General features: G+C 38.4%; 1 protein-coding gene across 10 annotated transcripts in view; it reads left to right on the forward strand.

Annotated features, from left to right (window-relative positions):
• The window catches only part of ST7 (suppression of tumorigenicity 7), a 377,376-nt gene that overhangs the window by 246,618 nt on the left and 114,886 nt on the right, over positions 1 to 15,872 (forward strand). For all 10 annotated transcript variants that reach the window (XM_077115619.1, XM_077115687.1, XM_077115865.1 and 7 more), the window contains one exon: positions 4,720 to 4,879. In XM_077115619.1, the coding sequence (XP_076971734.1) occupies positions 4,720 to 4,879 (160 nt within the window). The remainder of the gene's footprint in view (positions 1 to 4,719; positions 4,880 to 15,872) is intronic.

The raw sequence follows: 15,872 nt of genomic DNA on the forward strand, positions 1-15,872 counted from the left end.
AAAATCCCTGATATATAAAGAGAAGTATTTTATGTAGAGAACATGCAATTCAAGAAGAAGAAAAGTTCTTATTAGATAGGAAAAATCTAGGCATCATCAGGAAAGATTCAGATTTTAGCTTTGTTAGAGATAGGTGGAAGGACCTTGTTTGTGTCGCATTTGCCAGATTTTGTTCCCTTATGGCAGGGAATGGTGAAACAAGTTTGTACCTCAGGCCAGCAGCAAACCTGTATCTCCACTCCCAGTCCCCAGTCCTTTGAGGTCATCCTCTGTGCTTCTGTCAAATGGTAATGGAAGAAGTTACTGAACATTGGTAACTAGATCCTTGGCAAATGGGTCTTTGCTTTAAATGTGATCTTGGCTCTGAGTTTAGCTATGACCCTTCTGCCCTGCAAGGATTAGTTCTGAGCCACCTCTCAATCCTCACATTCTCAATTCCATCCCCACCTCCCTTATTCTCAGCCAATAAACATCACCTGCACCTCTACAGAGATCAGTATCACCTTGTTCTTAGCTGTGAAACAGCTCACATCATAACCTACTATATAAAATAGAATGTCTCCCTTTATTAATTCATCTTCCCTTTTCTTCCTGTCTCAGAGCAAGAAGTGGTAGGCTGCCTTTTCAAGCTAGGGTGTGGCCTCTGGACTCTGGTCATCATGCCCCTTGATTATTTAGTCTTTTGAATCCTTAGTCTCTCCCTCTCCACTGGATTGTTTCCCCTTCCAAAAATTTGTGTGCCTCTGTTTTTTAAGAAAAAACCAAAATGAACACAAAACCTTTCATTGATCATGCTCTTTCTTTAGAATATATCTCATAAAATAAACCAGGCCAGCACTTAGTATCCATCTATCCTATCTTCTTTTCATCATCCATCCGTCATTCCATCCATCCAACACTTACTGAAGGATTACTATATTTTACATTAGAAAATTTAACTCCAGAGAATCAAGAGAACAAATCAAGGTCACACACCTCAGCTATCATGAAGTGTATTAGGATTTTTATCTTTAAATTAGATGATAAGATCACTTTTGAAGCCCTAAATGCCAAACCCAATTGATGTGTTTAATTCTGTTCTTAATTGATGTGTGTAACCCTTGGGATGGAGTATAAGTAGGAAGAAAGCACTATAGAGATTACGTTTTTAAGACTAAATATGAAATATGTAAATTTTTATTTCAATTTTTTGGTTATCTCTATGTTAAAGACTGATTTATTCTATAGTGGCAAGCCCACTAAGCTATTAGCATTCCAAGAACTGATTTTAAAATTGGAATTTGTTTATGAGCTTTGTAGTTTACATCGTAGATTATGCACCAGAGAGAAGAATTCAGAGTGACACCAGATATGAGTGCATTAAATAACACCATCTGCCCATTTGGATCTTTGCGGTTTTTTAAAATACTCTGAGATGCTGCTCAAAATCTGATATGTTTCAGGATAAGGGCAGGGGACAGAATGTTATTAGAAGACTTGATGTGATATTTGAAAAGGCTTCAAATCTCTTCCGTACTTCCTTTTCCTAGTTGTTCATTCAGTTAATATTGGAACCTCTACTGTTGTGACATGACAGGCTCTGAAAAAAAACCTCCTTTTCCCCCTTAACAGGTGTGTGAACAGCTAGTTTTTGCTTAAATGTATTATTCCTGCGTTGGAAATACTGGGTTAAAGATAGTCTCCTATTACAATGCAAATGTCCAATTTAGAGAAGTCTTTGCACCTTAGGATGAATTATTCTGGTACCATTTGATAGACTACTTCTGGATTGGTTTTGATAGTTAAGGAAACACAGAGGGACAGTGGGGTCGAAGGACATTTGAAAGGGAAGATTTGAAAAAAGAAATGATAGATCTGTATCTTTCTGTTTGTTTAAATGAAGTGAGAGAGTTATGAAGAGACCTCTTGTCATAGGACCCTTGTAAGAATTAGCAGGGAGCTGGTGCTCCATACCTAGCGATTATTTAATTAGCTATATGATTTTGGTCAGGTCACTGCAATCTTGATTGGTAGTCCTCATTCCTCATCTATAAATATGTGATGGTCCTTTAACGTCCCTTTTAACGCTGGCATTCTGTGATTCTTATGGAGGAACTGAGGATTATGAAGAGTCCCAAGTTTCCTATGATGGAGACAGGCCATGTCAGAGGCCATATCAGAGGCCAAATCTCTGCTTCGTAACTCTGGAATGCAGCTCATGTTGGGGTGGGGTCCCTAGTGCTGTGTGACTGAAAGAATGAACTAAGGGAGGTGACAGGTCTCCTAGTAGCACATTATAGAAAGCAGAGCAAAGACCTTGGGCAAAGGAGGCTCTTCCTCACAAGCATAGAGACCCTTTGCCAGGTCTCTGACTGATGTTCTGGATCCTTTAGAGTCTGCCTTCTCTTCCAATAAAGGCAAAGCTGTGATCTCTTAAGATCGCATCTCTTAAGATCTCTTCATTGAGTGGACAGGACTTTATGGTGAGAGGTACCCCTTTTCAGAATTATTTTCTGGGGCTTTCAGCCAACAATCTATTAGGAAACAAGATACTGTACAGGGCAGGTCACAGTGGCTCAGCAGGCTGAGTTGTCACCTGCCACACTGGAGACCTGGGTTCGATTCCCGGTGCCTGCCCATACGAAAAAAAAAGGTACTATACTAACTTGAATTGCAGAGTACCACAAAGAGGCTGCACGATGGCTATTTGTGAGGTGTGATGCCTTTGGCAGGTGTGTACATCACTAACAAATTAATTGTAGCCTTGCTATTACTTTTGAGTACTGTTGTGCAGCAGGCATTGAACTAGGTGTGTTACATGGGGTTGTTGTGAAAATTAAGTGAGAACACTTGTTGGATAAGTTATTTCTACTTTATAATTGAAGAAACTGATGTCCAAATAGATTAAATAATTCACCTGGGGTTACACACTCCATTTTGGATACATGATGTGTAAATTTACCATTCTTGAACTTGCTGTTTTCTTTAAGCAAGATCTCTTGTTTCTAGCCTTCCAAACATTGTGGACTGGCTCTATCTCTCTTGGCTTTCCTGTTATATCACCCAGTCTGCCCAGTGAAAGTGTGTATCTATCTTAGAGATACTGCAGATTTGGTGCCAGACCATAAAACAAAGCGAATATTGCAGTAAAGCAAGTCACACAATTTTTTTTGCTTTCCCAGTGCATATAAAAGTTATGTTTGTACTATACTATATAGTCTACTGAGTGGGCAAAAAGCACATAAAGTATTCAAATTGCAGAAATGTCTTAGTAATTTGATGGATGATGAATTTGTGCTTTAAAGTAAAATTTGGTTTTGCAACTTAAAAAAAATGTGGCACAGAGACATGAAGTAAGCAGATGCCACTGGAAAAATGGCACCAATAGATTTCCTTGATGTAAGGTCGCATACAAACCTTCAATTTGTAAAAAACTCATATCTGTGAAGCACAGTAAAGCAAAGCACAGTAAATTGAGGTTTGCCTGTTCTTGAATGTTTTAACATGTGAAAATGCATATAATCAAAAGGTATAACTCCCTGGAATGAAATTAAATTGTCCTGCTATAGGATTGGAAACATTTGGTTTGAATGGTAGTTCTTCCTGGTTATTCATAGGTATTCTTTCTTTTTTTTAGAAATATTTAGAAGAGCAAAAGAGAGAAAGCTCAGTCTTTAAATAATAGTTCAAAATCCATTCCAGAATAGATAGCAAAATCTTGTTTTTATGATAAGTAATGATAAAGGTAATTAATTTTATGTAAATTCCATATTCTATATTATGTTATAAAGTATAGTACAGCTATCCTATGAGCTTCTGGGATATCACTGATTCTTAAATTTCTTCCATGGAAAGATTTCTCACTGTTAAAGGAACGAATTTCATATCAAGCAGAGAGGAGAGGAAAGGATATGGGAGAGAGCAACTTTGAACAATGTGAGAAAAAATGTTCTCTATAGAGACAGAGGGATCTGGGTAAGAAAGAATGGGGGAGGTTGCTTGCTTTTCTAGTGCTTAGGGAATCCTGATTTCCATCTAATCATTTGAGCATCATTAGTTCTTTCTTTTTATTAATGAAAGTTATTTCTTCTGTCTTTTGAAATCCACAAGTGTGTAACAATTGGTAAGCTTGTGAACTAGAATTTCTAATGGCATGCAAAAGATGCTAGTGTTTATATATCACTTCTTAGCAGATGAGACATTCATGAGTCTCTTAGCACTTGGGTGCCACCCATACATAAAATGGGATGTCTTTTATTCTTTCTGTAAAACTAGCATTTTTCTAAAGAGGAGTTTATAAAAACATAATGACATGCCGCTATCCTGAACATTTTATGTAGATACGGGTTTATCAGAATGTACAATAATTGAAATACCTTATAAGCCATACTTCTAAAAGTGGCTTAATTGTTCACATTTCTGGAGTTGTCTTCCAGGTGTGGTGATTTTATTATTTGACTATTAATGTAACGAGCAGATCTTAGCAGTGTTCCTTTTTTGTTGGTATTTATAGATTATTTTTGAAAACCAATATTAAGTGAAGAAACATTTAAAATTGAAAATGTACTTGGCATTTAGTTGATTAAAATCTTTAATTTTTAGAACAAATAAAAAAAATTTGGAGTAAGTTGTTCCATAAGTTCTTAAGGTGTTGGTAATTGTAACATTTTATAAGCATGTGTACAAGATTCATAGATGGTAACAGGGACCATAAACACATTTATTATTTTTCTGTTCTAGATATTTGAATGGTGGTATTTTCGCAAGTATGGAACATCATTCATTGAACAAGTCTCAGTGAGCCACTTGCGCCCCCTTCTGGGAGGGGTTGACAACAACTCCTCCAACAGTTCTAACTCCAGTAATGGGGACTCGGATTCTAATAGGCAAAGTGTCTCAGGTATGGAAATTCTTTCCATTTGCAACATCATTTTAATGAATTATTATGATTATAAGACAGTGAGAATAAGATTATAAGCAGGAGTTTACTTTCTCTACTGAAAAAGAATATAAAAAGTATTTAATTTCCTAAGCTCATTATATTTCTTAAATGTTTGTTTTGCATCTAGCCTTGTAAGGGTCTTATAAATATTATGATTAAAAAGTCTGACTCTTTGTGCTCATGAGCTGTCTATGAAAGAAATATATACAGTGTCATGGAGAACAAAGGAGAGGTTCTTGGCTCAAACTGGGGGAGGAGGATTGCTTCATGGAGGAGGGGCATCGTATCTGAGACATGAGGTGTTAAAGGGAAAAAATTAAAATGCTAGGTTAAATCTCTTTTACTCCTACTCTAGAAATAACTGAGTCCACATTTTATAGCTGTCTAGCCAAGTGATAAGTATGAAAGAGAATTGTACATTTGTTTTTTCCTTGATATTGATTCAACACTTTTTATCCTGAAATACTTTCAAACTTATGGGACAGTTACAAAATAAAACAAACCCCACGTATAGAACTCCAACATTCTCCTTTGTACCTCCCCACCCCTACTCAAATCCACTAATTTGAACATTTTGCCACATTGCTGTATCATTCATCCTATCTGTTCACCTGTCTGCCTATTTATCAATCAATCCTTTTCTGAACATTTGAGTCTATACATTGTGTTCCTTGAATATTTAATACTGCCATGTACAGTTCCAAAGAACAAGGATATTCACTTATTGCCTTAAGTGCAGTTATCAAGTTCAAGAAATTTGACATTGATATAAATTTTATAGTCTACTTTCCATTTTTTCTATATGTCCCAATATTGTCCCTTTGTGCCTTTTCCCTTCTTTTGTTAGATCCCATGCAAGATCATGTATTATATTTAATTGTCATTGTGTCTTTAGTTTTTCTTCTTTTTGTTCCCTTTAATTGTGGAAATATATATATACAACATAAACTTCGCTATTTCAATCTCTCCTAAGCATACCGTTCAGTGGGATTCATCACATTCACAGTATTGCAGAACACTCACCACCTTACGTTACTAAAATGTTCCCATCTCCCTAGACAGAAACTCTACCCTTAACTCCCCATTCCTCTGACCCCCCCCCATGCAAATTTGAAACTGTTTTAATCCTGATCCAATCTTGTGGGACTGGACCTGTTGTTTACAATGGGAAATGTTGATTGTAATATTTCCATGGTGATGTGACACAACCAGTTGTGGGTGTGTCCTTATGGTTAGTTTGCTTCCATGGACATGTAACATTCCCAATTGTGAGTGTGGCCTTTTGATTAGATGAAATTGTGACTCCACCCATTCAAGGTAGGTCTTGATTAGTTTACTAGAGTCCTTTAAAAGGGGAAACATTTTGGAGAAATCTCAGATGTAGACACTTAGAAAACAATTGCTTCAGAGCTGTCAGAGACAAGGACATTTGGAGATGCTTGGAGTGCTGACGGAGAGAGCAGATGCCTAGACACTGGAAGAGCCCAGCAGATGTCACCATGTGGCTTCCCACGAGATGTTAAGTAAGCCGGAAACCGGAGTTGTGTCCTAGAGGAGTTAAGTGAAGGCCCACAGATACTTAGAGAGGAAGCCACTGACATAAGAAGCTGGAAGTGGTAGAACTGGGAACAAGGATCAGCAGACACCAGCCATCTGCCTTCCCATGTGACAGACATCAACCTTTCTTTGGAATTAAAGTATCTTTCTCTGGATGTCTTAGTTTGGACTGAGCCTTAGAACTGTAAATTTGTAACATAATAAATTCCCCATATAAAAACCATTCCATTTCTGGTATATAACATTCCATCAGCTTTAGCAGTCTTAAACAGATTTTGGTGCTGGAGAAGTGAGGTACTGCTGCAGTTTGCAAATACCAAACATGTTGAAACGGCTTTTTTAATGGATAAAGAAGAAGCTCTGGAAGAGCTGTGAAGCTCTTGATAGAGAAGGCCTAGAATTCTTGGAGGAGACTGTTGTTGGAAATATGGACTCTAATGAAGCTTTAGGCATAACTAAGGAATGTGCCATCGTGAACTGGAAGGAAGGCAACCCTTGTTTTAAAATACCAAATAATTTGGCCAAATTGAGTACCGCTGTTGGATCGAAGTGAGGATTTAAAAGTGGTGAGCCAGAATACTTAGCTGAAGAAATTTCCAAACTAAATGTGGAAAATGCAACCTGGCTACTTCTTTCAGTTTATAGTAAAATGTGACAAGAAAGAGATAAGTTGAGAACTGAACTCTTGGGGACAGAGAAAACAGAAATTGATGGTCTGGAAAATTCTGGGCAACCAGGAAGTAAGACCCCAGAGACTAGTGCCCCAGGTGGGGATTTAATGAAATGTGGAACTAGTCAGCCAATACAGGACAAGCAAGTACGGAAGAAGGACCGCAGGAAGTCTTATTGTCTGATGGGTATGATCCCAGTATACTGCATAGAAAACCAACAAGAGTATGTGGGATTTATATAAATGGAATCATAGCCAGTCTGTATTAAAATGGACAGAAAAGGGACAAATTGAATTAAAAATGACTTCAGAGGACTTCCGGAGAAGATGGCAGCTTAGTAAGACGCGCGGGTCTTAGTTCCTCCTCCAGAACAGCTACTAAAGAAACAGAAACGGTACAGAACAGCTCCCGGAGCCACGACAGAGACCAAAAAGACAGCGTACCCCATTCTGGAACGGCAGAACCAGCTGGGAGAATCTGCTGCGGTGAGATCCCTGAGGGGCACGCGCTTCCCCGGGCCATGGTGGCTGGTGGCAGGAGCCCCTCCCTCCCTCCCTCCGTCCCGGGCCGGCTGGGAGATTTGGACAGGCGGTCCCCTCAAGCCGCGGCGGCCGGTGCCCCCCCCATGCGCGGATTCCCGGGCCGGCTGGGAGATTTGGACAGATGGTCCCCTCAAGCCGCGGCGGCCGGCGCCCCCCCCACGCGCGGATTCCCGGGCCGGCTGGGAGATTTGGAGCGGCACTCCCCCAAGCCGCTTCAGCTGGCAACCCTCCCCCACAGCGAGAGTCTTCCAAAGTTAAAGGAGCCACAGCATCTTTTACTGGTGGGACCCACAGACAGACGAGCGCCACATACTGGGCAGGATAAGAAAAACAGAGCCCAGAGATTTCACAGGAAAATCTTTCAACCTGCTGGGTCCCACACCCAGGGAAATCTGATTAAATGCACAGATGCCAGCAAAAAATAACGGATCACGCCAGGAAAATTGAAGATATGGCTCATTCAAAGGAACAAACCAATAGTTCAAATGAGATACAGGAGCTGAGACAACTAATTCTGAATATACGAACAGAAATGGAAAACCTCTTCAAAAACCATATCAATAAATTGAGGGAGGACATGAAGAAGGCATGGGATGAACAAAAAGAAGAAATAGAAAGTCTGAAAAAACAAATCACAGAACTTTATGGGATTGAAGGACAAAGTAGAAAACATGGAAAAAACAATGGATACCTACAATGGTAGATTTAAAGAGACAGAGGCTAAAATTAGTGAACTGGAGGATGGAACATCTGAATTCCAAAAAGAAACAGAAACTATAGGGAAAAGAATGGAAAAATTTGAGCAGGGGATCAGGGAACTGAATGATAATATGAAGCGCACAAATATACGTGTTGTGGGTGTCCCAGAAGGAGAAGAGAAGGGAAAAGGAGGAGAAAAACTAATGGAAGAAATTATCCCTGAAAATTTCCCAACTCTTATGAAAGACCTAAAATTACAGATCCAAAAAGTGCAGCGCACCCCAAAGAGAATAGACCCAAAAAGGCGTTCTCCAAAACACTTAATAGTTAGAATGTCAGAGGTCAAAGAGAAAGAGAGGATCTTGAAAGAAGCAAGAGAAAAACAATCCATCACATACAAGGGAAACCCAATAAGACTATGTGTAGATTTCCCAGCAGAAACCATGGAAGCTAGAAGACAGTGGGATGATATATTTAAATTACTAAAAGAGAAAAACTGCCAACCAAGAATTCTATATCCAGCAAGATTGTCCTTCAAAAATGAGGGAGAAATTAAAACATTTTCAGACAACAAGTCACTGAGAGAATTTGTGACTAAGAGACCAGCTCTGTAAGAAATACTAAAGGGAGCACTAGAGTCAGATATGAAAAAACAGAACAGAGAGGTATGGAGAAGAGTGTAGATAGAAGGAAAATCAGATATGATATATATAATACAAAAGGCAAAATGTTAGAGGAAAATATTATCCAAACAGTAATAACACTAAATGTCCATGGACTGAATTCCCCAATCAAAAGACATAGATTGGCAGAATGGATTAAAAAACAGGATCCTTCTATGTGCTGTCTACAGGAAACACATCTTAGACCCAAAGATAAACATAGGTTGAAAGTGAAAGGTTGGGAAAAGATATTTCATGCAAATAACAACCAGAAAAGAGCAGGAGTAGCTATACTAATATCCAACAAATTAGACTTCAAATGTAAAACAGTTAAAAGAGACAAAGAGGGACACTATCTACTAATAAAAGGAACAATTAAACAAGAAGACATAACAATCATAAATATTTATGCACTGAACCAGAATGCCCCAAAATACGTGAGGAATACACTGCAATCACTGAAAAGGGAAATAGACACATATACCATAATAGTTGGAGACTTCAATTCACCACTCTCATCAATGGACAGAACATCTAGACAGAGGATCAATAAAGAAATAGAGAATTTGAATATTACAATAAATGAGCTAGACTTAACAGACATTTATAGGACATTACATCCCACAACAGCAGGATACACCTTTTTCTCAAGTGCTCATGGATCATTCTCAAAGATAGACCATATGCTGGGTCACAAAGCAAGTCTTAACAAATTTAAAAAGATTGAAATCGTACACAACACTTTCTCGGATCATAAAGGAATGAAGTTGGAAATCAATAATAGGCGGAGTGCCAGAAAATTCACAAATACGTGAAGGCTCAGCAACACACTCTTAAACAACGAGTGGGTCAAAGAAGAAATTGCAAGAGAAATTAGTAAATATCTCAAGGCGAATGAAAACGAAAACACAACATATCAAAACCTATGGGGCGCAGCAAAGGCAGTGCCAAGGGGGAAATTTATTGCCCTAAATGCTTATATCAGAAAAGAAGAAAAGGCAAAAATTCAGGAATTAATTGTCCACTTGGAAGAACTGGAGAAAGAACAGCAAACTAACCTCAAAGCAAGCAAAAGGAAAGAAATAACAAAGATTAGAGCAGAAATAAATGAAATTGAAAACATGAAAACAATAGAGAAAATCAATAAGACCAGAAATTGGTTCTATGAGAAAATCAATAAGATGGATGGGCCCTTAGCAAGATTGACAAAAAGAAAAAGGGAGAGGACACAAATAAATAAGATCAGAAATGGAAGAGGAGACATAACCACTGACCTCAGAGAAATAAAGGAGGTAATAACAGGATACTATGAACAACTTTACACTAATAAATACAACAAATTAGATGAAATGGATGGGTTCCTGGAAAGGCATGAACAACCAACTTTGACTCAAGAAGACATAGATGACCTCAACAAACCAATCACAAGTAAAGAAATTAAATCAGTCATTCAAAGCTTCCCAAAAAGAAAAGTCCAGGACCAGATGGCTTCACATGTGAATTCTACCAAACATTCCAGAAAGAATTAGTACCAACTCTCCTCAAACTCTTCAAAAAAATCAAAGTGGAGGGAAAGCTACTTAATTCATTCTATAAAGCCAACATCACCCTCATACCAAAACCAGGCAAAGTTATTACAAAAAAAGAAAACTACAGATCAATCTCTCTAATGAATATAGATGCAAAAATCCTCAACAAAATTCTAGCAAATCGAATCCAACAACACATTAAAAGAATTATACATCATGACCAAGTAGGATTCATCCCAGGTATGCAAGGATGGTTCAACATAAGAAAATCAATTAATGTAATGCACCATATCAACAAATCAAAGCAGAAAAATCACATGATCATCTCAATTGATGCAGAGAAGGCATTTGACAAGATTCAACTTCCTTTCCTGTTGAAAACACTTCGAAAGATAGGAATACAAGGGAACTTCCTTAAAATGATAGAGGGAATATATGAAAAACCCACAGCTAATATCATCCTCAATGGGGAAAAATTGAAAACTTTCCCCCAAGATCAGGAACAAAACAAGTATGTCCATTATCACCACTGTTATTCAACATCGTGTTGGAGGTTCTAGCCAGAGCAATTAGACAAGAAAAAGAAATACAAGGCATCAAAATTGGAAAGGAAGAAGTAAAACTATCACTGTTTGCAGACGATATGATACTATACGTCGAAAACCCGGAAAAATCCACAACAAAACTGCTAGAGCTAATAAATGAGTACGGCAAAGTAGCAGGTTACAAGATCAACATTCAAAATTCTGTAGCATTTCTATACACTAGCAATGAACAAGCTGAGGGGGAAATCAAGAAACAAATTCCATTTACAATTGCAAGTAAAAGAATAAAATACCTAGGAATAAATTTAACTAAAGAGACAAAAAAACCTATACAAAGAAAACTACAAAAAACGGTTAAAAGAAATCACAGAAGACCTAAATAGATGGAAGGGCATACCGTGTTCATGGATTGGAAGACTAAATATAGTTAAGATGTCAATCCTACCTAAATTGATTTACAGATTCAATGCAATACCAATCAAAATCCCAACAACGTATTTTTCAGAAACAGAAAAACCAATAAGCAAATTTATCTGGAAGGGCAGGGTGCCCCGAATTGCTAAAAGTATTTTCAGGAAAAAAAACGAAGCTGGAGGTCTCACGCTGCCAGACTTTAAGGCATATTATGAAGCCACAGTGGTCAAAACAGCATGGTATTGGCATAAAGATAGATATATCGACCAATGGAATCGAATAGAGTGCTCAGATATAGACCCTCTCATCTATGGACATTTGATCTTTGATAAGGCAGTCAAGCCAACTCGCCTGGGACAGAACAGTCTCTTCAATAAATGGTGCCTAGAGAACTGGATATCCATATGCAAAAGAATGAAAGAGGCCCCATATCTCACACCCTATACAAAAGTTAACTCAAAATGGATCAAAGATCTAAACATTAGGTCTAAGACCATAAAACAGAGGAAAATGTAGGGAGATATCTTATGAATCTTACAATTGGAGGCAGTTTTATGGACCTTACACCTAAAGCAAGAGCACTGAAGAAAGAAAGAAAGAAATGGGAGCTCCTCAAAATTAAACACTTTTGTGCATCAAAGAACTTCATCAAGAAAGTAGAAAGACAGCCTACACAATGGGAGACAATATTTGGAAACAACATATCAGATAAAGTTCTAGTATCCAGAATTTATAAAGAGATTGTTCAACTCAACAACAAAAAGACAGCCAACCCAATTACAAAATGGGAAAAAGACTTGAACAGACACCTCTCAGAAGAGGAAATACAAATGGCCAAAAGGCACATGAAGAGATGCTCAATGTCCCTGGCCATTAGAGAAATGCAAATCAAAACCACAATGAGATATCATCTCACATCCACCAGAATGGCCATTATCAACAAAACAGAAAATGACAAGTGCTGGAGAGGATGTGGAGAAAGAGGCACACTTATCCACTGTTGGTGGGAATGTCAAATGGTGCAACCACTGTGGAAGGCAGTTTGGCGGTTCCTCAAAAAACTGAATATAGAATTGCCATATGACCCAGGAATACCATTGCTAGGTATCTACTCAAAGGACTTAAGGGCAAAGACACAAACGGACGTTTGCACACCAATGTTTATAGCAGCATTATGTACAATTGCAAAGAGATGGAAACAGCCAAAATGTCCATCAACAGACGAGTGGCTAAACAAACTGTGGTATATACATACGATGCAATATTATGCAGCTTTAAGACAGGATAAACTTATGAAGCATGTAATAATATGGATGGACCTAGAGAACATTATGGTGAATGAGTCTAGCCAAAAACTAAAAGACAAATACTGTATGGTCCCACTGATGTGAACCGACATTCGAGAATAAACTTGGAGTATGTCATTGGTAACAGAGACCATCAGGAGTTAGAAATAGGGTAAGATAATGGGTAATTGGAGCTGAAGGGATACAGACTGTGCAACAGGACTAGATACAAAAACTCAAAAATGGACAGCACAATAATACCTAATTGTAATGTAATTATGTTAAAACACTGAATGAAGCTGCATCTGAGCTATAGTTTTTTGTTTGTTTGTTTGTTTGTGTTGTTTGTTTTTTTTTCTTTTTCCTTTTTTTCTTTTTTATATATTTTTCTATTTTTTATTTTTTCTCTATATTATCATTCTTTATCTTTTTCTATTGTTTTGCTAATTCTTTTCCTAAATCGATGCAAATGTACTAAGAAATGATAATCATACATCTATGTGATGATATTAGGAATTACTGATTGCATATGTAGAATGGAATGATTTCTAAATGTTGTGTTAGTTAATTTTTTTTTTATTAATAAAAAAAAAAAAAGAAAAAAATGACTTCAGAGGCAAACTCATAGAAGCTAAGGCCTGAAGCCAAGGAACTTCAGCCCCAGACGGCGGACCCACCCATGCGCTTGCAATGGGTGAGTTTGCCCCAAAGACAGAGGGCAGTCCTTCTGTCTCCATGCTCAGGAAGAGTTTTGTCACCTCAGGCCTCGGAAAGGATGGAGTGCATAAACTTGGTACTGGGGGGAGCTTGACTGCCACCCCATTGTTCTAGAGGGGTTGAACATGTGCTCCAGAGATGGCAGAGATCCTGCGTGCTGTCCTGAAGCTTGGAGAGGGTGGAACTGACAGAAAGGGGATCCCCCAATGTATCACAGTGTAGCTCTCGCCCTGGAATTTGGAGAGAGCAGGGCCACTGCATTGGCCTTAGAATGAGTGGGACTGAGGATAAATCTAAAGCCCTGAGGATAAATGACCTCAGACTTTGAAATCTAGTGGCATTTGCCTTGTAGGTTTTTGGAACTGTTTGGGTCCAGTCACCCCTGTGTTTCTTCCATCTTCTCCCTGTGGAAATGGCAGTGTCTATCCTATAACTGTTCCTCCTTTGTTTATTGGCAGCAGATAACTTGTTCTGAGTTTTAAAGGTCTGGAGCCATAGGAGAATTTTACCTGTAACTGACCTGGATGAGATTTTGTGCTCGTTTTGACTTTGTATTGTATTTGTATTATTATTGAAATGGTTTTAGGCTTTGTGATAGTGCGATAGAGTGAATATATTGCATTTGGAAAGAATATGTCTTTTTTGGGATCCAGTGGGTGGAATGTGCCAGTGTGAAACTATTATGTACCCCAGAAAAACGATGTTTTAATCCTAATCCAATCTTGTGGAGCCAGACCTATCATTTAGGGTGGGAAACTTTGATTGGATTGTTCCCACAGAGATGTGGTACACCCAGTTGTTGGTGTGATCTTTTGATTAGATTTCTCCTGTGAGCATGTGATGCACCTGGTTGTGGGTGTGGCCTTTTGATTAGAAGGAGTTGTGACTCCACCCATTCAAGGAGGGTCTTGATTAGCTTACTAGAGTCCTTTACAAGGGGAAACATTTTGGAGAAACCTCAGATGCAGATACGTGAAGAACAGTTGCTTTAGAGCTGCCTAAGACAAGAACATTTGGAGATGCTTGGAGTGCCAACGGAGAGAGCAGATGCCTAGACCCTGGCAACACCCAGCAGATATCACCATGTGCTAAGCAAGTCAGAACCTGGAGAGAGCCAAGGGAAGCCAAGAAATGAAACCCAACCCTGGGAAAGCCAAGTGAGGAACTCCCACAGGAAACAAAGGTTGAAAGCAGTGGAGCCCAGGAGCAGGGAGCCAGCAGAAGCCTGCTGTGTGCTTTCCCAGCTGACAGAGATGTTCCAGACAGCATTAGCCTTTCTTGAGTGAAGGTAACCTCTTGTTGGACATTGGACATTTTTCACAGCCTTAGAACTGTAAATGTGAAACTTGGTAAATTCTCTTTTTTTAAAAAGCTTTTTTCATTGTATAGTATAACATATATACAAAGCAAAGAGATAAAAAAGCAATAGTTTTCAAAGCACTCTTCAAAAAGTGGTTGCAGGATAGATCCCAGAGTTTGTCATGGGCTACCATACGATTCTCTCATGTTTTTCCTTCTAGCTGCTCCAGAATATAGGAGGCTAGAGGGCTTAAGTACCTTTTTTAATCATCACAATCGACATTTTTTCCCTTATGTTTTTGTGAACAATAGCATATATACAAAAAAAGCTATAAATTTCAAAGCACAGCACCACAATTAGTTATAGAACATATTTCAGACTTTAACGTGGGTTACAATTTCACGATTTTAGGTTTTTACTTCTAGCTACTCTAAAATACTGGAGACTAAAAGAAATATCAATTTAATGATTCAGCATTCATATTCATTTAAGTCCTATCTTCTATGTATAATTCCACCATCACCTTTAATCTTTTCATACCTCTATTTGGGGTTGTTTGGTCTATGGAAATTCTAAGTTTTTGCTATTTGAAGAGTCTTTCACTAATATGGGGTAAGGAGATGAAACTATCTGATGTTCTGGAGAGGCTGGGCTAGGTTCAGGACTTATCTGGACCAGGGACCCATCTGGAGGGTGTAGGTTTCTGGCAAGTTACTCTAGTCCCTGGAACCAGGTAACTTCCCTTTTTAAAAGCCATTCCACTTCTGGTATATTGCTTTCTGACCAATTTAGCAAACTAGTACACCCCCCATCCCTGGAAACTTTTACTCTAATTTCTGTCTCACTGAGCTTGCATATTCTCTGATATATTCTTTGTCATTTACCATGGAGCTTAGTTTAACACCTATATCTATAAAATCTCATTTGCTTTGATGCCAGTTTAACTTCAGTGAAATATACAAGCAGTGTTCCTGTACCCCATCCATCCCTCCACCTTTATGTAGTTCTTGTGACAGATTATGTGTTTAT

This window comes from Tamandua tetradactyla, chromosome 1 (assembly GCF_023851605.1).
Source record: "Tamandua tetradactyla isolate mTamTet1 chromosome 1, mTamTet1.pri, whole genome shotgun sequence".
NCBI lineage: Eukaryota > Metazoa > Chordata > Mammalia > Pilosa > Myrmecophagidae > Tamandua > Tamandua tetradactyla.